The sequence below is a fragment of the Rhinoraja longicauda genome, chromosome 28, assembly GCF_053455715.1.
Source record: "Rhinoraja longicauda isolate Sanriku21f chromosome 28, sRhiLon1.1, whole genome shotgun sequence".
Classification (NCBI taxonomy): domain Eukaryota; kingdom Metazoa; phylum Chordata; class Chondrichthyes; order Rajiformes; family Arhynchobatidae; genus Rhinoraja; species Rhinoraja longicauda.
This window is the reverse complement of record NC_135980.1, coordinates 6,736,127-6,758,203: the sequence shown is the minus strand read 5'-3', so window position 1 is coordinate 6,758,203 and position 22,077 is coordinate 6,736,127. Positions and strand designations below refer to the sequence as shown.

Sequence of the window (22,077 nt, the reverse complement as noted above, 5' to 3'; positions counted from 1 at the left end):
CTCGGGAGCTCTGGTTTCCTCCCACACTCTAAAGACGCACATGTTTGCAGGTTAATTGGCTTCGGTAAATTCGTAAATTGTCCCTAGTGTGTGTAGGACAGTGTTAATGTGCGGGGATAGTTGATCGGTGCTGACTCGGTGGGCCGAAGGGCCTGTTTCCGCACTGTATCTCTGTACTAAATTAAACAACAATGTACTTTGCGTTTTAATAGTGATTCATGGTTCGTCAAGAGGGGTTTTTTTTGGAAAATGATCACATCACATTGCTTGAAGCACAGGGGCAAACAATTTGCACTTCCAAAACAATTCAGCAACATACTCAACTGTCCGATTAAAGCCATTGATTTTGGTGACCATCAGGCACCTTAAGACCGGTACTACTTGCACAACCATATCAAACACAGGGCCCTAGTGAGACCGCACCTGGAGTACTGTGTGCAGTTGTACAGGGCCCTAGTGAGACCGCACCTGGAGTACTGTGTGCAGTTTTGGTCTCCAAATTTGAGGAAGGATATTCTTGCTATTGAGGGCGTGCAGCGTAGGTTTACTAGGTTAATTCCCAGAATGGTGGGACTGTCATATGTTGAAAGACTGGAGTGACTAGGCTTGTATACACTGGAATTTAGAAGGATGAAAGGAGATCTTATCGAAACGTATAAGATTATTAGGGGGTTGGACACGTTAGTGGCAGGAAACATGTTCCCAATGTTGGGGGAGTCCAGAACAAGGGGCCACAGTTTAAGAATAAGGGGTAGGCCATTTAGAACGGTGATGAGGAAAAACTTTTTCAGTCAGAGAGTTGTGAATCTGTGGAATTCTCTGCCTGAGAAGGCACTGGAGGCCAATTCTCTGAATGCATTCAAGAGAGAGCTAGATAGAGCTCTTAAGGATAGCGGAGTCAGGGGGTATGGGGAGAAGGCAGGAACGGGGTACTGATTGAGAATGATCAGAATGATCAGCCATGATCACATTGAATGGCGGTGCTGGCTCGAAGGGCCGAATGGCCTACTCCTGCACCTATTGTCTATTGTCTAAACGTTCTGTTATCTAATTTATTTTCCAGTCCAAAGGACCAATTACATACGGATGTTTGTTAATTCTTTCATTTTTTAAATAGCATTGTCGATTAAAATCCAAAGTAAATTGATACCATTTTGGGTAAGGACAAAAGGGAGAGGGGAAGGGAAGTGACAATGGAGCAAAAAAAAAAGATCGATGCTCTGCGGATGGGTTTGAAGTTTGGAAATGACGAAGACACGATGGGCTTGATTGGTCTCTCTTCTGCAAAACCCCCCGATGAGGAATTGCCGGTCTATTGCTACATTCGTAACATCTCTGAAGACAAGGAACTGCAGGTGCTGGGATCTTGATCAAAACACACAAGTTGCCAGAAGAACTCAGCGGCTCAGACAGCATCTCTGGAGGAAAGGGACAGGTGACATTTCGGGTCTGGACCCACCAACTGGAAGAAGGGTCCCACCCTGAAACGTCGTCTGTGCGTCCCTTCCGCAGGGGCCGCCAGACTTCCTCCAGCACTCCGTGTTTATCTTAAGAACCTCTACCTGCTTCGCATCCAAGGGGTTCCTTTCACAAAGCACCTCTGCCGATTAGCTTAGTGAACGGGTGGATGCGAGGTGACCCCAGGGGTTGCAAACACCCACTTCATGGTCACACAGAGAGTGGTGAGTCTGTGGAATTATCTGCCACAGAAGGTGGTTGAGGCCAGTTCATTGGCTATATTTAAGAGGGAGTTAGATTTGGCCCTTTTTGCTAAAGGGATCAGGGGGTATGGAGAGAAGGCAGGTACAGGTTACCGAGCTGGATGATCAGCCATGATCATATTGAATGGCGGTGCAGGCTCGAAGGGCCGAATGGCCTACTCCTGCACCTATTTTCTATGTTTCTATGTCCCTTTCAAGTCCGCTCCGGCCTCACTTCCTTCCACGAGATTTTTGCCGTGTCTGAAGGTCTCCCTGCGGGATACCTGCCTCCAGCATCTGGAGATGTATGATCGTGGAACACGGAGGCACAGTGCAGACCCTGACTGCAGTGTGGAGATAGGGAACATTACTGTCACTCGACAAAAAGGAAGCAGCAGTAACACTGATGAATGGGGCCGTTCAACCTTCAAAACACTCGGAGGAAACGGCTTACCTGTTTATGCATTTCAATGTTCAATCCATAGGACATTTCATAGTACTGGGAAAACAAAAGGGGAAGAGACAGGAATTATAGCCAGGAATCGGAAAATTGGCAGACAGAAACTCCTCTTTATAAAATGTACAGTGCAGAAACTAGCTATTTCAGCACAACCATTCTGAGCAGTATTTGAATCTCATCACCCTACTCCTCAGACAACATCTATTAAATAGTCTGTATTCTTCGAGCTTCCATTCCACCACTAAATCACGAAAGCGAGTTTAGTTTATTGTCACATGCACCGAGGTACAGTGAAAAGCTTCTGTTGCGTGCTTAGTCAGCAGAAAGGCAATACATGATTACAATCGAGCCATTCACAGCGTACAGATACATGATAACGGGAATAACAAGGGAGACAAGGGTAAAGGTGAGGCCGATAGCCGTTCAGGACTGCTCTCTAGTTGTGGTGGGATGGTTCGGTTACCTGAACACAAAATGTGACACAAAGTGGGCTGGCTTAGGTCAACAAAGTGCAAGGATATGGATCCACATTGGAGGAAAGATGAGGCTTTCCAGAGGTTAGGATGGCTTGGTGGTGACTGGGTCAGCTCTCAGGGACCGAGACCATTCATCCATTAAAACAAAACCAGGAGGTTATTTCTGCCTGTTGGCACGAATCCCATAGGGATAGCTTCAGATGTAGCAAAAAGCGTTGAAAGATGCAAAGCCAGGACGGACTTGAAAGGGAGCATGAAGTGGGCGATTGTTATCCCAGGGACAGACAACCAGCACCCACCCATTCACAAATGGAGGTTGAATCTCAACACAGCGGAAAATAAAATGACAGGCTCAGTGATGTTAAATGACTCAATTGGCTTCATGCCCATCTGGTTCCCTACAGCCCTACGGGGAAGGAAATTACTGAACTTTACCCAGTCTGGCCAATGTGCAACTCCAGATCCACACATCTGGTTTCAATTCCCATCTTAGCCCCGAGGCAAAGGGTCGATGGGCAGTAGATGCCAAGTCAAGAATGATCTTCTGAATGCCAAGACAGGTCAATGGGGCTTAAAAGCCACGTCCTATTCCCCATGAATTTACTGGCACTTTCTTCTAACACTTCCACGATTTGTCATCCACCCTTGTTCTTAAGTTCATAAGTGATAGGAGCAGAATTAGGCCATTCGGCCCATCAAGTCTATTCCGCCATTCAATCATGGCTGATCTATCTCTCCCTCTCAACCCCATTCTCCTGCCTTCTCCCCATAACCCCCGACACCTGTACTAATCAAGAATCTCTCTATCTCTGCCTTAAAAATATCCATTGGCGGTCCCCATAGCCTTCTGTGGCAATGAATTCCACAGATTCACCACCCTCTGACTCATCTCTTATCCACCCTCCTTATCTCTTTGATCAAACGTCCTTTGATTCTGAGACTATGTCCTTTGGTCCTAGACTCTCCCACTAGTGGAAACATCCTCTTCACACCCACTCTATCCAGGCCTCTCACTATTCGGTGAGGTTGTGCTCCAATCCATATCCCTCAGGAGTGATGCTCACCCCCACTGCCACTATTAGATACAATAAAGAGAATGCCATTTCATCTCCCAGTGACTGTTTGCAACAGTCGGGAGGTGTTCAACTAACGAACATTTGAGGCGCCTCTTAATTTTGGCGTGGAAACAGGCCCTCTGGCCAACCGAGTCCGCACCAACCAGCAATTCCCGCACATTAACACCACACACATTAACACATATACACTAGGGACAAATTTTGTTTACATTTACACTAAGCCAATTAACCTACAATCCTATACTTCTTTGGAGTGTGGGAGGAAACCAAAGATCTGTGAGAAAGCCCACGCAGGGTACGGGGAGAATGTATAAACTCAGTCCAGACAGCACCCAACGTCACCCATTCCTTCTCTCCCGAGATGCTGCCTGACCTGCTGATTTACTCCAGCATTTTGTGAATAAATACCTTCGATTTGTACCAGCATCTGCAGTTATTTTCTTACAGCACCCCTAGTCAGGATTGAACCTGGGTCTCTGGCGCCGTGAGGCAGTAACACCACCGCTACGCCACCGTGCTGCCCCTCGATGGGCTAAATGGACTCATTCTGTTCCTGTTCCTCATGGTCCTGTAATATTGCGCTGACTGCAACTCGGAAAGGCCGAGGCAGCCATTCCAAGGATTTACGAAGGATTGCATCAATAAGTACCATATCCTGTGAATAATTCTTTCTTAAATCTGTGAGAAAGCACAGTTCAAGCATTAATAATTGCCAGCGAGGTGCCCTGTCCAGATTTATGGGAATGAACTCGCGGGAGAGGTGCCTGCAATCTCTCAATAAGTGGTGATAGCTTGTCATTGAATAATTCGGGAAAACACTGGATGATGAAAGAGGTGTTCATTTTTGGAGGCATCACTGCTCGAAGGAACAGTGCCAAAGTTTTAAACAGTTTTGCTTTTTGTAACAAAGCTATCAAAGGCATGCGTGTGGGTCAAGGGCACACACAACTAGTTGCAACAAGCGCCTGGTGGCATGTTGTGTTAACAAATAAAAGAGTCAGACTGTTGTCAAAGAGAATAAATCATAACGTATTCTTCCTGATGCCATGCTAACGTTATGGACGTACGACAGAATGGCGTGGGTAGATAAGGATTTGGGGTCCACCAGAAGATAGACCACACATGACAGCCGGGCAACCATACTTCAAAAATTCATGAGTGATAGGAACGGAATTAGGCCATTCAGCCCATCAAGTCTACTCCTCCATTCAATCATGACTGATCTAACTCACCGTCCTAACCCCATTCTCCTGCCTTCTCCCCGTAACCCCTGACACCCGTACTAATCAAGGACCTATCAGTGCTTTAAAAATATCCATTGGCTTGGCCTCCACTGGCAATGAATTTCACTGATTCACTACCCCCCCTCTAAAAACCTCGTCCTCATCTCCTTCCCAAAGGACTCGTCCTTTAATGCTGAGGCTGACCTGTGGTCCCAGACTCTCCCACTGGTGGGAACATCCTCTCCACATCCACTCTACCCAGGCCTTTCACTATTCAGTAAGTTTCAATGAGGTCCCCCCCACCATCCTTCTAAACTCCAGCGAGTACAGGCCCAGTGCCGTCAGATGCTCATCATATGTCAACCCGCTCATTCCTGGGATCATTCTGGTAAACCTCCTCTGGACCCTCTCTGGAGCCAGCGCATCCTCAGAAATGGGGTCCAAAATTGCTCACGATACTGGCAGAGCACTGAGACGAGCGAGGCATTGCCCGAGTATACATGGAGAGTCCTGGGCAGAATTACTAATGGGCTTGACAGGAGGCGAGGGAGGTGTCAAAGAGGTGAAGGATGCAAAATGAACAGGGAGTTGGTGCAAGGAGGCAGCGCAGAGCTAAAAGGTGAGCATGATCTTATTGGATGGCACAGGAGAGAAGAGGAATCAAATTTCTTGTTTCCTCAAAATCTTAAAATTTTCAGCAAGATCACCTCTTGATCTTATAAACTTCACTGATTATAGATCCAACCTTTCCTTGTCCCACATGCTAACCAAGTGAACCTTCATTTAACTGCTACTGTAGCAAGCACAGTCAAAGATTATGTTAAAGGAATTGTAGGAAGGCCATTGTTTTGACAGAATTGACTGAAAGATAGAGTGTGAAAACAGGCCCTTCGGCCCACAAACTCCATGCTGATCATCAATCTCCTGTTCACACCAGTTCTATGTTATTCCACTTTCTTATCCGCTCCCTGCACACAAGGGGTCATTTCCAGAGGTCAATAAACCTACAACCCTGTGCGTCTAGGGAATGTGGGAGGAGACCAGAGCAAACCCGCATGGTCACAGGGAGAACGTGCAAACTCCACACAGCCAGCACCCGTGGTCAGGATCGAGCATGGGTCTCTGGCGGCGTGAGACAGCAGCTCTACCAGCTGTGTCACTGTGTTGCCCCAATGCTTTTTTTCCTCCTGATTTCAATACTTTGAACTATTACCGGGGGGGGGGGGGGGGGGGTTTAAAAGACAGTGATATTTTGTGCTGCCCCCCCCATGCCCCAAATTTTTAGAAATCTCCCGAGGATTTAAGCCTCAGGACGGTGACAGTGACGGCAACGAAGCCAGCGCCAATTTGGAAAGATAAAGACCTTTCAACATTGCAGACAGAAGCCGAGGGGACTCGGAGATGACAAGCATGACACGGATTAGTCATCACGGAGGGAAGGGCGATGACTGAGAGAGGCTTCATGTGACAAAGACAGAGAGGCCCATTGTCACTGACATACAGAGGGATGCGAGCAGGGGGCCAGGAGGAAACGATTGAAAACTGAAGCTGCAGTCACGCCAGGAGCTGCCTTCCGCGGCGGTTTATACAGGAGGTCAATGATACGAGATGCAAACCATTAGTGATTGATAATGGGCTCGAGGAACTTTAAAAACAAGGCGAGCATTCACACAGACGCGCTGGGAAATAACTAAAGGAAGGCAATATTTGAATCTTCATAAGTCCGTAAGTTCATAAGTCATAGGAGCAGAAGTAGGCCATTCGGCCCTTCAAGTCTATTCCGCCATTCAATCATGGCTGATCTATCTTTCTCTCTCAACCCCATTCTCCTGCCTTCTCCCCATAACCTCTGACACCCTTACTAATCAAGAATCTGTCAATCTCTACCCTAACAATATCCAATGACTTGGCCTCCACAGCCATCTGTGGCAGATTCACCACCCACTGACTGAGGCAATCCCTCCTCATCTCCATTCTAAACGTTTGCCCTTTTATTCTGAGGCCAATCCCTCTGGTTCTAGACTCTTCCACTAGTGGTTACATCCCCTCCACATCCATTCTATCCAGGCCTTTCACTGTTCTTTAAGTTTCAATGAGGTCTCCCCTCATCCTTCTAAACTCAGCCGTCAAGCGGTTATCGTATGTTAACCCCGTCATCTCCGGGATCACTCTCATGAAGCGCCTCTGGACCTTCTCCAACACCAGCAGATCTTTCCTCAGATATGGCGCCCAAACCTGCTCACAATATCGCAATCACAATAATACTTTATCAGCCAAGTGCGTTTTGCAACATACGAGGAACTTCATTTGCCATAACAGTCATCATAACAATAAAGAGCAACAGGGCACACAAATTTTTTTTTTAACATGAACATCCACCACAGCGACCCCTCCACATTCCTCACTGTGATGGAAGGTGAAAATAGTCCAATCTCTCCCTTCTTTATCCATATTTCAAATGCGATCCGACCAGTGCATTATAAAGCCTCAGCATGATATCTCTTTGATGAGATTTTTATTTTAATTCTCCTTTGCGATGAACAACAAGTGACTCATGAGTGCCTCCATTGAAATCAACTAGATCAGCACCAATCAACCCCATGATCATCTACTCCAAGTACGTGGTTCTGCAAACTCCCAAGCCACAGAGGCCCCACCTTTAATTCACACTAAATGCTGATCGCATCATCGGAAACCAGCTTTGAGAATGCGATGAGTTAAGAAGCAGGGTTAGTGTTGAGACTGGCAAAGCCTCTTCAAGTCCAGATGATCTGTGCTTAAATTAATTCCACTCCTTCAAACAATCAGGCCCAGACGATGGCAATATTCTTGCTATTGAGGGCGTGCAGCGCAAGTTTACTAGGTTAATTGCCGAAATGGCGGGACTGTCATATGTTGAAAGACTGGAGCGACTGGGCTTGTATACACTGGAATTTAGAAGGATGAGAGGGGATCTTATCGAAACGTATAAGATTATTAAGGGGTTGGACACGTTAGAGGCAGGTAACAAGTTCCCAAAGTTGGGGGAGTCCAGAGCAAGGGGCCACAGTTTAAGAATAAGGGGTAGGCCATTTAGAACGGAGATGAGGAAAAACTTTTTCAGTCAGAGAGTTGTGAATCTGTGGAATTCTCTGCCTCAGAAGGCAGTGGGGGCCAATTCTCTGAATGCATTCAAGAGAGAGCTAGATAGAGCTCTTAAGGATAGCGGAATCAGGGGGTATGGGGAGAAGGCAGGAACGGGGTACTGATTGAGAATGATCAGCCATGATCACATTGAATGGCGGTGCTAGCTCGAATGGCCTACTCCTGCACCTATTTTCTATAATATTCCTGCAACAATATTTCAGTTGCAGGAAGGAAATGAAACATCAGCCTTCTTCTTTGATGCCACAAAATTGTGAAAGCTGCTTCCACAGTCCCATTGTTCTGCCATTAAACCTGTGGCTACTGCACTCACGTTTGTGGCAGCTTGTGAAGGCGATGTCTCCATTTCTGTTGCAAGTCCAGCCACAGGGGAAAGGTTTGATATGAACCAGAGAGGCAACATTTGTTCCATCCCACACATATGGGTACATGGAATGAACCATCAGCAGAAATAGACACAGAATGCTGGAGTAACTCAACGGGTCAGGCAGCATCTCAGAAGAGAAGGAGCGGGCGACGTTTCGGGTCGAGACCCTTCTTCAGACCCGAAACGTCACCTATTCCTTTTCTCCAGAGATGCTGCCTGACCCACTGAGACACCCCAACATTTTGTGTCTCTACCTTTTGGTATAAACAAGCAACTGCAATTCCTTCCTGCACATTTTGTCAGAAGAAAACATTGATGCAGGTATCACAAGAGTTTAAATGACATTTGGGCAGGTACATGGATAAGATGTTTAGAGGGATATGGATGGATAGTGGAGTCAGGGGGTATGGGGAGAAGGCAGGAACGGGGTACTGATTGAGAATGATCAGCCATGATCACATTGAATGGCGGTGCTGGCTCGAAGGGCCGAATGGCCTTCTCCTGCACCTATTTTCTATTCTATTGTCTATTGACCGTTTGATCGGCGTGGGTTGAAAGGCCTGTTTCTGTGTAGGAAGGAACTGCAAATGCTGGTTTACACCAAAGACAGGCACCATATGCTGGAGTAATTCAGCGGGACAGGCAACATATTTGGAGAAAAGGAACAGGTGACATTTCGGGTCAAGATCTTTCTTCAGACCGAGTCAGGGGAGAGAGAGACGCACACAGAAATGGAACGGCAAGGTGTGACAACACAGATCAAAGGGGACCATGCTCAAGGAAATGTAGAATGGTACATTGTTAGCAGAGGGGAACGTGACAACATATAAGATAATTAGGGGATTGGACACATTAGAGGCAGGAAACATGTTCCCAATGTTGGGGGAGTCCAGAACAAGGGGCCACAGTTTAAGAATAAGGGGTAGGCCATTTAGAACGGAGATGAGGAAGAGCTTTTTCAGTCAGAGTGGTGAAGGTGTGGAATTCTCTGCCTCAGAAGGCAGTGGAGGCCAGTTCGTTGGATGCTTTCAAGAGAGAGCTGGATAGAGCTCTTAAGGATAGCGGAGTGAGGGGGTATGGGGAGAAGGCAGGAACGGGGTACTGATTGAGAGTGATCAGCCATGGTCGCATTGAATGGCGGTGCTGGCTCGAAGGGCTGAATGGCCTAATCCTGCACCTATTGTCTATTGTCTATTGTGAGACATACAATCAGTAATATTTAATCAGGAGGACAGTGGAACTGTTTCGGTGCTGTATAAACTATCTAGAAGACACAGCCCTACGAATAATTGAATTTGATCGCGTGCAACAGGGCCATTCAGCCCAATGCTCTGGAACCTGCCTCCTCCCACCTCTCTCCCCTGTTAACATTTTCTTCCACTACTTTTACATTGTTTGCAGGCCTTGTCGTTGCACCCTTGACCCATTCTGCAGCTTCTGCCAGTGTCAGCATCTTGCCGCCTTACTGTGGATGTGCGGGACAGGTAGGTGAGCAGTCAGTCACCAAGCAACCTTAAACCAACTCACAAGCTGGGTCCAGTCATGCGTGAAACAAAACAGAATGCCAGGCCACAGCTCTGGAACTGTTTGCTTGCTTAGTTAAGGAGACAGATTCAGTTAAACAAGAACCCGACCACAGTCATGAGGTCAGTCTCTCATTATACGTCTCGTGTGGCAAGAACACGCTGTGCCCTATTTAGGTTTCACGTTCGACTACAGCATTTATTTTTTTTGCTTAATAACCATTAGTCCGCCTCAACATTGAGGAGGCATTTCCTGTGGGATTCCCCGCCCAATGTAATCGAGAGCCCGGGCTGGGCAATGCTGCAGCACACAACACGACTTCCAAGAAGAGGGAGACATCACAGGTTCAATGAGAAGCCAAGGAGGAGAACAATGGCATCACCACTAGAGGTTAGCTCGCCTTCACTAAAGCAGGTGTGAAATCAGACGCATCTTGATGTCTTACTACCCTACGACAGAGGACATAGGTTTAAGGCGAAGGGGAAAAGATTGAATAGGAATCTGAGGGGCAACTTTTTCCCACACAAAAGGGTGGTGGGTGTATGGAACGGTGCCAGAGGAGGTAGTTGAGGCAGGGGATATCGCAACATTTAAGAAACAGTTAGACAGGTACATGGATAGGACAGGCTTGGACCAAATGCAGGCAGGTGAGCCTAATGTAGCTGGGACACGTTGGCCATGTGGGCAAGATGGGCCGAAGGGCCTGCTTTCACGCTGCATCACTCAATGACAACAGCGCCTTTACTCCAGCTGCTACTAAGTAGTTGCAAAGTTGGAAAGGTACTGAGGCAGTTAAAAGGTGCATAGAGTTCGGTCATCTTAATCTATGGAAACGGTTTTAAATCCCAGTGTTCCCGCTAGCATCGAGTAGTAGGAGCAGAGCAGGCATCGAACCTCGAGCGTGGCCTAGCGCTCAGTTAAGATTTTCCAAACACAACTGCGTCGCTTAGAAATCGGATTACTTCCAACTCTAATAAAATATCAGCTCGCATTTACAATGCTTTCCCTGCTGAAGCATGTCTAAGGCACTTCACCCAAGTGGCATCTGCAGCAACAATGGACCGATGAGACCGGTTATTTTATTCAAAGTAACGTTTCACGGTCATGGAAAGAAAAAGAAATGACCATTTAATCTGTCCTTGGGCCCGACTGCTGGCGGTGGAATGTTGGCCGGGGAGAGTTGATAAAACAATAACATTAGCAAGCACTTGGCAGTTAACCACAGTTAGTCTTTGTCATAATCATACTTTATTAGCCAAGTATATTTTGCAACATACGAGGAATTTAATTTGCCATTTTCTAACGGCAAGAAGCATTTGAACGTTAAGGGAATTCCTGAATTAACCAAAAGGCAATTGGGGTGGCACGGTGGCACTGCTGCTTTGCAGGGCTTGTAGTGTCAGAGACCCAGGTTGGATCCCGACTACGGGTGCTGTCTGAGTGGAGTTTGCACGTTCTCCCCGTGGTCTGCGTGAGTTTGCTCCGAGATCTTCAGTTTCCTCCCACATTCCAAAGACGTACAGGTTTGTATAGACAGGTTAATTGGCTTGGTACAAGTGTAAAATTGTCCCGAGTGTGTGTTGGGTAATGTTAATGTGCGGGGATCACTGGTCGGTGCGGACCAAAGAGCCTGTTTCCCAGCTGTATCTCTAAACTAAACAATTGACAAGTGGATGAAGTGGATGACAAGGTTTCTATACATTTAAAAATTGCACTTGGTAAGAAAGATCATCAAAATGCCTTGCCACGTGGAGTTACAAGAATCAAGGCCAAACCTTACCGTTCCAGAATGATAAAGAAGCATTTGTCACATGATGCCATCTTTCATTCAGCACATCCGCCTTTATTGCCCTTCCCTCAGTTACCCGCGAGAAGATCTGCTCTTGAAACATTCTGGTTCATGTGGTGAAACTACTCCCTAATGTTTGATGGCTTCTTGTTACATTTGAACTTCTAGTTAAGTGTCAACCACATTAATGTAAGTCTAGGTTTGTTTTGGAGGGTCGCATGGCAGGTTTATTTTCCAAAAAAGTTTAGTATCCACTCCACTCACTAAACAACAGGGGCATTTCACAGCGGACAATTAACCCACAAACCCATACATTTTAGAAACATAGAAAATAGGTGCAGGAGGTGGCCATTCGAGCCAGCACCGCCATTCATTGTGATCATAGCTGATCATCCACAATCAGTAACCTGTGCCCAACTTCTCCACATATCCCTCGATTCCACAAGCCCCTAGAGCTCTATCTAACTTTCTCTTAAATTCATCCAGTGATTTGGCCTCCACTGCCCTCTGTGGCAGAGAATTCCACAAATTCACAACTCTGGGTGGAAAAAGTTCCTTCTCACCTCAGTTTTAAATGGCCTCCCCTTTATTCTAAGACTGTGGGATATCTTTGGGATATGAGAGGAAAATGGAGCACCAGGTGGAAACCCACATGGTCACAGGGAGAACATGCAAACTCCGTACAAACAGCAACTGTGGTCAGGATTGAATCCGGGCCTCCAGCGCTGTAAGGTAGCAACATTACCGATGTGCCACCCCATTTCTAGAAATGAATTGGCACTGAATTCAACAGTAAAAATGAAATCTTTTTTTTTCATGTTTTATTTAAGTTTTCCAGTATCTTTGTTTTATTTGTGTAACTTCAATTCTGGTTTGTAGAGGCAAGGAACTGCAGATGCTGGTTTACAAAAAAAGGCACAAATTGCTGGAGTAACTCAGCAGGTCAGGCCGTAATTCTGGAGATAATGGACAGGTGATGTTTTGGATCAGGACTAATCGAGTCTGAAGGATGATCCTCCAAATTGAAGTTGATTTCATAGTTAAGGTTACCAACACAATCTTTCTGTTACAGATTACTTAATAAAACTGATTAGAACAGGTGTCAGGGGTTATGGGGAGAAGGCAGGAGAATGGGGTTAGGAGGGAGAGATAGATCAGCCAGGATTGGAAGGCAGAGTAGACTTGTTGGGCTGAATGGCCTAATTCTGCTATCACTTATGACCTTAAAACTGAATTTTAAAATCATATTTGTACTCTTCAATGCACGGCCCCAGATTACAGCACAGCTTTTGAGACGTAATATAGATAGCGTGCGCCATGTTATGTATTGGATTTTGCTCTTTAAATAAAATAGCAACAATAAAATAGCTGGACAAAGAAGCGAGTGAACAATATTGTAACCCGTTTCTGATACCAGAAAGATAAAAGAATTAAGATGTGCTCTGGTCGAGCCAACAAAAATGACTGCTAAAATTGAAACGGGAAGAAGGTAGGCATAAAATGCAAAGCAAAATACGTTGGAAGAATGGGGAAATGAACTGTGGCAAGATTTTGAAGGATAAGAGAGGAAGAACAATGAAGTGTGGTTTGGCAATGTATTAAAGATTGAACTGATGGTCAAGATTAATCAAATTCTACAATCTTAACTGTAAACAAGCAAAAGCAAACCTAGCAGAATATGCGGAAGGAATGGACAGGCGACATTTTGGTGGGGAACCTTCTTCAGACTGTCCATCCCCTCCACAGAGGCTGCTTGACTAGCTGAGTTACTCCAGCACTTTGCACAGGATTCCAGCGTCTGCAGTTCCTCGTCTCCATTTTAGAAAACGGCACAAAACATTTTTGCGAGAGAGATATTAAAGTCCATGGAAAAGTGGCAGGGTAATCTGGAAAGTCTCCAACCGGAAAGCCATCTGGCCATTCCCTCCACAGATGCTGCCTAACCCGAATTCATCCAACAATTTGTTCTTTGCTGAAGGACCCAGCATCTGCAGTGTCTTGCGTCTCTATAATTTAGTTTAGTTTTGAGACACAGCATGGAAACAAGCTCTTCCGATCTCAGAGTCCATGCTGACCAGTCATCACCTATACACGCGTTCTATCCCACATACGAGGGACAGATTACAAAGGCCAATTAACATTAAAAACCTGCATGTCGTGGAATGCGGGAGGAAACCCAGAACACCCGGAGAGAACCCACGCAGTCACAGGGAGGACGTGTAAACTCTGCACAGACAGCCCCCGTAGTAATCCTGGTCTCAGGCACCAAGGCAGTGACTTCACTACTGAGCCACCCCTTTAAACTTATTCCAGGTATAAATGGAGGCTCGAGAAGCAAGGACATTTGTCCCAGAGAGACAGAGAGGACAACAAGTGTAGAAAGCATCAGAGGCTGGAGAGAAATATAATGGATCGTTTCCGCTGGTCAGCAGGATGCTAATGCTCAGTCTGTGCCTGTTCATTCACCAGAGAACTAAAGGAGAGGTTATAAAGAATTCTGCACACAGAGGACGGCTAGAATTCGGTATTTAATGGATTCGTTTTAAAAGGGAATATCGATAGTTGCTTAGGAAACAGGACTATAAAGAGTACGGCAAATCAACAGGAGAATGATTAGAGGTCTCGTGGGAAGAAAATCAATGACACGGACCTGACAGCTTGATGGCTCAATCCAGAGCTGTTGTTAATGCTCGAGCCCTTGCTCTTTAGTCTGCACCCCAAAGGTTCAGACAAGGGACCAAACTGTGACCTGGAATTCATTACCACCAAATGTGGGCGCCCAAATTATGTGCTCTATCCTGGCCCATTACAGACACGGGCACGATACAGGGAAAAGCAGGACATTATATACCCCTCCTGTCTGAATCACTTTCTGATAAAATTGTGGACGATTTTCTTTTAACCCGGGACATTTATCCCGATACATCGAGTCGAATCCAAGAGTTGCAAAGTCAAACCTTCCCAAAAACGTTCAGAGCAAGAAGTCAATCAAAGACAGACGCAGAATGCTGGAGTAACTCAGCGGGACAGGCAGCATCTCTGGAGAAAAGGAACAGGTGACATTTTCGGGTCCCGACTGGAAACGTCACCTCTTCCTTCTCTCCAGAGATGCTGCCTGTCCCGCTGAGTTATCCCAGCATTTTGTGTCCATCTTCAGTGTAAACCAGCGTCTACAGTTCCTTCCGACATAAGGAGACAATAGAGGTAGCTTACTGTGGCAATGAGATTGGGAAGAGGCAAATTTACATCAGTGCTGGGTCACAGTACAGGCGAGCCTGGTTTACGGCAGTTTGGGAAATGAAAATCCACCCTCACTGCAATCTAACATTAATGAACATCCTGGAATACAAATTCACTCATGAGATTTGGAGACACAAGGAACGCCAGATGATGTCTTTACAAAATGTGCTGGAGTAACTCAGCGGTTCAGGCAGACTTTCTGGAGAACATGGACAGGTGATGTTTCAGATTGGGAGCCTTCTTCAATATAAATCTCTGTTCAATGATCATTTCCTGACATATACATAGATGGCAAGGCTTCACATCACAGAAAATAACGATGTCGGCGATTTTCTAGCAAAACAATCCTCCCATCCCTCTGCAAGGTGGGGTAGGATGGGGGGGGGAAATCACCTTCAAACAAAAATATATCAGCCAGGGTTTCTCTGCCAAGTCACTTTTAACCCGAGCTGGAAGGTCAAAAAAGGGCAGGTTGTCGGCCTGTATGGAGATCCTGTTTGGTACATGCCCAAACAGGTTTCCATTTCAAGTCCCCAAGAGACCACCTCATGGAATTTTTTAATCGGGTAGGGAATGCCAAGATCACACTTAGACAGATATGGATCGGAAGGAGGGCTATGAGCCAAATGCAAGCAAATGGGACTAGCCCACTATGCCAACTTGGCCAGCTTGGACAAGGTGGGACCAACGTGTAGGAAGGAACTGCAGATGCTCGTTTAAACCGAAGAAAGATACAAAATCCTGGAGTAACTCAGCAAGACAAGCAGCATCTCTGAAGGGAAGGAATAAGTGATGTTTCGGGTCCATTCCTCTCCAGAGATGCCGCCTGTCCCGCTGAGTTACTCCAGCATTGTGTGTGGATGAAGGGCACATTTCTGTACTGTACAGCTCTATCACTCTACGTTGAATAAAGTCAACACCCACCTCTTCCTACATTTCCCCACTGACTCTCAACCACCAACACAAGACAACAACACCGCACTTCAGTCCCAACCATTTGCTGCCCGCCTTTGGGATGTTGAGAAAACCAGAACACCCGGAGAAAACCCATGCGATCACAGGGAGAATATGCAAACTCCACACAGACAGCCCCCGAGGTCAGGATTGAACCCGGGTCTCCGGCACTGGGAGTCAACAGCTCCATGAGCTTGGTCTCTGGGCTCCCCCTGAAGCTCAAACTTGGTGAAAGTTTAACTTAAAGTTAAACTGAAACTTAAAATGCCGCTCCATAAGAACACTTGCATGCAACACGCACACACACACACACATCCAGCTCCCTGCTGCTCCCCAACATGCTGCCTTGCAGCTTCACTGAATATGAACCCAGTTAAGAACAAAAGAGCAAATTCCTGCTGAAAGCCAAATCTCCCAAATCCTTGCTGCCCACCAGAACAGAATGTTTCTGTCTGGTGACTGATTGTCCATCTCACCCTGTATCACTTCAAGCTGAAGTCGCTCCAAACAAGAGTCCCATTCATTCCGCGAGGATAACACTGTGTCTAGTGTCATATTGCCTGGCGCTGGACTCAAAACACTAAAAAGGATACTTCACAGAATGAAGGGTTATTTTTGGCTGCTTCTTTTTGAAGTGGTTCATCTGGCACCCACTGACATAGTTTGGAGCACAAACAGGAAAAGATTAGATAATGCGAACTAAAGCTCCATTTCAGACAGAACTGCACCAAGACGACATTTTCATCCGCTCCAAGACAGATGCAAAACCATTCCAAACCATGCATACCTTCCATCGACTACATTTACACTTCACGCTGTCTCAGCAGGGCCACCAGCAAAATCAAGGACGAGTCTCATCCCGGCCACTCCCTCTTCCATCAGAAAAGAGGTACAGAAGTGTGCAAATGCACACCTACAGATTCAGGGGCAGTTTCCTCCCAGCTGTTATCAGCCAACTGAATCATCCTATCAACAACTGGGGAGCAGTCCAGAGCTACTATCTACCTCCCTGGAGACCCTTGGACCATCTTTACTCAGACTTTATCTTGCAATAAACGTTATTCCCTTTATCATGTATCTGTACACTGGCTAGCTCAACTGCAATCACGTGCAGTCTTTCCGCTGACTGGTTAGCAAGCAACAGGCTTCTCGCTGCACCTCGGTGCATGTGACAACAAACTACATTAGACTTTTCTTTCTTGACAAAATTCAGCATCCAGCTATCTCTTCTTAGATCCATTGCACCCTAACCTTCCAGAGCAGCCTGCCGTGCGGAACCTTGTTGAATGCATTCCTCCCACATTCCAAAGACGCGCAGGTTTGTAGGTTCATAGGCTTCAGTAAATTGTTCCTAGTGTGTAGGATGTGAAACTGGGATAACGTAGAATTAGCACACGGATGATCGTTAAATGGTGCGGACTCACTGGGCCAAAGGGACAGTTTCCACACTGCATCTCTAAACTAAATTGAAGATTGCAGAGCACCCAGACTTAGAGCCATTAGTCTCTTCACTGGGACTTTTAGGTATACAGCTTGGAAACAGGCCCTTCGGATATACTAACATTGGACCACCGCGTATACTAGCATCGTCCTACACACTAGGAGCAATTTAGTTTTACAGAAGCCAACCTACAATCCTGCATGTCTGTGGAGTGCAGGAGGAAACCAGAGCGCCCAGAGAAAACCCACGCAGTCACAGGAAGAATGCACAGACGCCTACAGTTAGGAGCGAACCCAGGAGTCTGGCGCTGTGAGGCAGCATCTCTACTGCTGCGCCACCAACTCCAGCCAACAATACCGTGAGAGTACCTTGGCCAGGAGATTCGCAATCACTCCAATCAGATCAGCAACACCTTCAAGGGAAAAATCAGATGAGCAAGACTGGCATTCAATGCCCACGACACCCATCCTCCAAAAAACAACACGGGAAAATTCCTTCCTTTCTGTTCTTCCCATGCAGATTCCACCCATCTGGCTACAACCTATCAACATTAATCCCTCCTTGGCCACGCCATGGTTTCACATTCTAACCACGGTGACAAGCCAAGCTGCTTCCTGCCTTTGAGCTCAGGGTGCCATGGATGAAATATACTGACAGGTCCGTATATTTATCTAGTAAAGTGAACTACGTAATTGTTTAATCAACCAAATTTAACTCAATAAACATTTTAAAAGGGGGAAAAAAGATTTTGTTACAGTTGTGGTTGGCATCAGACTTGCATGAACCAACAGGGCTTCCTCCAGTGCGTGGCGATGCATAGTATTACCTGCAGCCGTCTGGCGATTTAACACCCACCCCCGAGTGAATGTGTAGGAAAATAACTGCAGGTGCTGGTACAAATCGAAGGCACCGTAAAATGCTGGAGTAACTCAGCGGGTCAGGCAGCATCTCAGGAGAGAAGGAACGGGTGACGTTTCGAGTCGTGACCCTTCAAGGGTCTCAACCCGAAACGTCACCCATTCCTCTCCCGAGATGCTGCCTGACCCGCTGAGTTACTCCAGCATTTTGTGATACCCGATTAAACGTAGTGAATGGGGGGGGTGGCCGCACTTAAACCCCAGATGACCCAAGCCAAATACAGTCTCTGGGGGCAAACAAGGGAACAGGCGGCAATGGGGGGGAGGGGGGTTTGGGGGGGGGGGGGGGGGAGCCTGAAAAGAAAAGCAAGATGAATAGACAGTTACATTGAACAGATTCCCTCCCCACCCCACTCCCACTGTACTTTGGAACCCATAATGGATGTTATTGGCATACATACTTGAGTACATACCATGACGTAATGCCGTTGCATTTCAGTCTTTTCGCTGGCCAGCTTCTCGCATTCCAGCTTGAGGCTGCAATTTGAAAGGAAAGCAGCTTTAGTATCTTTACACAAAGTTAAGGGAGAAGTACACAGGCCTTCAAAAAACCCTGCGGAACAGGGTCGTTCAACGGCAAGCAGCGAATAAGGGTAGAGACGGTAACAGCTCCCGGTAGCCGACTTCTCATTGGCATTGCCAGCCGAAATCAGGACACCAATACACTGCGGCCAGTAGTTCTCTCTCCTCCAACATTATAAACAAATGAAGACACCAAGTGCTGGAGTAAATGAGTCACTTCGAGCTGAAAGTGGATCCTAACCCAAAACATCAGCTATCCATGGGTAGGAAAGAACTGCAGATGCTGGTTTAGATCCAAGGTAGGCACAAAATGCTGGAGTAACTCAGCGGGGCAGGCAGTGTCTCTGGAGAGAAGGAATGGGTGACGTTTCGGGTAGAGACCCTTCTTCAGACTGAAGTGTCCACCATCATCTATCCATGTTCCTCAGAGATGCTGCCTGACCTGCTGAGTTACACCAGCACTTTGTTTCTTTTTTTCCCCCATAAACCAGCATCTACTGTTCCTTGCATCTCCATTATAAACAAATGATTAGTTCTAATTGCTTGGTGGAACTTGTGTAGAAATTGGCGACTTGGATTTCTATAAAACAATGACTACGCTTCAAAAATATTTCCTTAGCTGCAAAGGCTTTGGGCTGTGCTACGGAGAAAGCTAGTCATTCATTTTTGAAAGGAAACGAGAAATTGATCATTTAATTTAGGACGCACATTAGTGAGAAATAATTGGGCAACACCACGTTGAAAAGTTGGACGTTAGCCTCTCAATCTTATAAAGCTGGCACTAAATTCACGGTCAAACAGGCGACAGATCTTCTCACCGACTACCCAGCCACACCTCTACTGGTGATCACTTGCCAAAATCAGTGGGATAAGGAGACATTCAGCCACTTCGGAACGCACAAGGGCACACGGAATGGAAGCAGTCATTCTTGAGTAACTGCCACAAGAACAACACTGCCAAATCTCCAGTGCGATATGATGACAAGAGAACCCCAATTCATTGTTTAATAAAGTTATTTTTCCTGCCGTGGCAGAATATGACGGCCATGACTAAAACAGCGCATTAGACAGCAAGCAATATTTATCAAGATCAGTCAAACATCAAACACACTGCCCAACAGTTCTTGCATTCAGCTTTGGTCATCTAGCCAAACCATTAAGCTGGAAAGAGTGTAGCGATCAGAGGTTGTTGCCAGGACTTGATGGCCCATGGTTAGACTGAGTAATACTTTACTAGAGCTAGTCGTTCCTGTGACCCCCCCCCCCCCCCCCGATAATGCTGCAACCTTTGTGAGACGCACCTGCCCACTCTTCCCCACACCCAGCACTTCACAAGAACCGAATTAGAGGCCAGTCACAATAATCCATTCTTTTTTACTTCACGATACAACTCAGTAACATCTAGGTTCACATTTACCAAACGTTCAGCTCAAGTGAGAACACATTCCCTCTGTACCTGCGATGCTACTACACTGTAACAAACACTACATTCTGCACTCTGGTATTTTTCTCTTTACATTACTTGCTGTACCCATGTCTGGCTTGATTGTACTCGAGTATTGGACCATTTGACTGGATAGCAGAGAAAATGTGTAGGAAGGAACTGTAGATGCTGGTTTAAACTCAAGATAGACACAAAAGGCTGGAGTAACTCAGCAGGTCTGACAGCATCGCTGGAGAAAAGGAATAGGTGACGTTTTGGGTCAAGACCCTTCCTCCCCCAGTCCGAGGAAGGGTCTCGACTCGAAACGTCACCTATTCCTTTTCTCCAGAGATGCTGTCTGACCCGCCGAGTTACTCCAGCCTTGTGTCCATGTTTGACTGGATAGCAGGCAAAGGAAACTTTTCACTCAATCTTGGTTCACCTAACAATAATAAACTAGATAATAATCAATACCTCTTCTTTCCCAATCTCTTCACGTTACAAACACAGCCATTGATCATGCACAGGTTTAAAGGGACATCTGGAATTTATAGATCACTGGCCAGAATCCTTACTGATTTGGATCTCTCAAAGCTATCAGGGATGCCAAGAGGGGATTCTGTATCAAACCCGAGGCTCAATTCGGTCAAGCAGATGCAAAGCCACTGCAGATGGACACAAAATGCTGGAGTAACTCAGCAGGGCAGGCAGCATCTCCGGAGAAAAGGAGAGGGGGTAATGTTTTGGGTCAGAACCCTTCTTCAGACTGAAAGTCATCCATGCCTTCCTCTCACCCACCACCTTAAGCCAGGCCATTGCAATGCCACCCGAGAGGTCACCCATGTACAGCACAGCCCTCTTGAAAGAGCTAGCCCCAAGGAAGGGCCTGTACAGGTTTAGCACCTTTCAATACACTTTGTTCAAGTATGCCGAGAAGGATTGGCATTCTATCCCAAGACTACTGGCTCACTTCCTTTCATTTAATCCCAGTCAAGTGTCATGTCTTGCCATGACACTTGAAGGTGGTGTGGATCCAAGACCTACTCCCGAGACTTTAAGGCAGGCAGCATAGAAACAGGCCATTCAACACAACGACTGCACGCCAACCACCCGTCACACGAGCACGCTAGTTCCACGCTACCCCACTTTCATATCCATTCCCCATACATTAGTGCCAATTTACAGGGGCCAATTATCCTATAAACCCACGTCATTTTGATGTGGGAGGAGGGGATTAGATAGGGCAAATGCAGAGTCTTTATACCCAGTGCAGGGGAATTATGAACCAGCAGACGTGGGTCTAAGGTGAGAGGGAGAAAAAGATTTAACAGGAACCAGAGGGGTAACATTTACCACACAGAAGGTAAATGGAACAAGCTGCCAGAGGAGATAGTTGAGGAAAGTACTATAACAACATTTAAAAGACATTTGGGCAGGTATAAGGTTAGGACAGAGGGATATGTTGAAAGACTGGAGCGACCAGGCTTGTATACACTGGAATTTAGAAGGATGAGAGGGGTTGGACACGTTAGAGGCAGGAAACATGTTCCCAATGCTGGGGGAGTCCAGAACCAGGGGCCACAGTTTAAGAATAAGGGGTAGGCCATTTAGAACAGAGATGAGGAAAAACCTTTTCAGTCAGAGAGTTGTAAATCTGTGGAATTCTCTGCCTCAGAAGGCAGTGGAGGCCAATTCTCTGAATGCATTCAAGAGAGAGCTAGATAGAGCTCTTAAGGATAGCGGAGTCAGGGGGTATGGGGAGAAGGCAGGAACGGGGTACTGATTGAGAATGATCAGCCATGATCACATTGAATGGTGGTG

At 46.4% G+C, this 22,077-nt stretch overlaps 1 protein-coding gene across 10 annotated transcripts in view; it reads right to left on the bottom strand.

Annotated features, from left to right (window-relative positions):
- Positions 1-22,077, bottom strand: part of LOC144607166 (transducin-like enhancer protein 4) — a 224,317-nt gene that overhangs the window by 179,949 nt on the left and 22,291 nt on the right. For 6 of the 10 annotated variants that reach the window (XM_078423818.1, XM_078423820.1, XM_078423822.1 and 3 more), the window contains exons 3-4: positions 18,713-18,788; positions 2,155-2,199 (exon numbers count right to left, since the gene is read on the bottom strand). In XM_078423818.1, coding sequence (XP_078279944.1) covers positions 2,155-2,199; positions 18,713-18,788 — 121 coding nt within the window. The remainder of the gene's footprint in view (positions 1-2,154; positions 2,200-18,712; positions 18,789-22,077) is intronic. The other 4 variants (XM_078423819.1, XM_078423824.1, XM_078423825.1 and 1 more) reach the window with 1 other exon arrangement.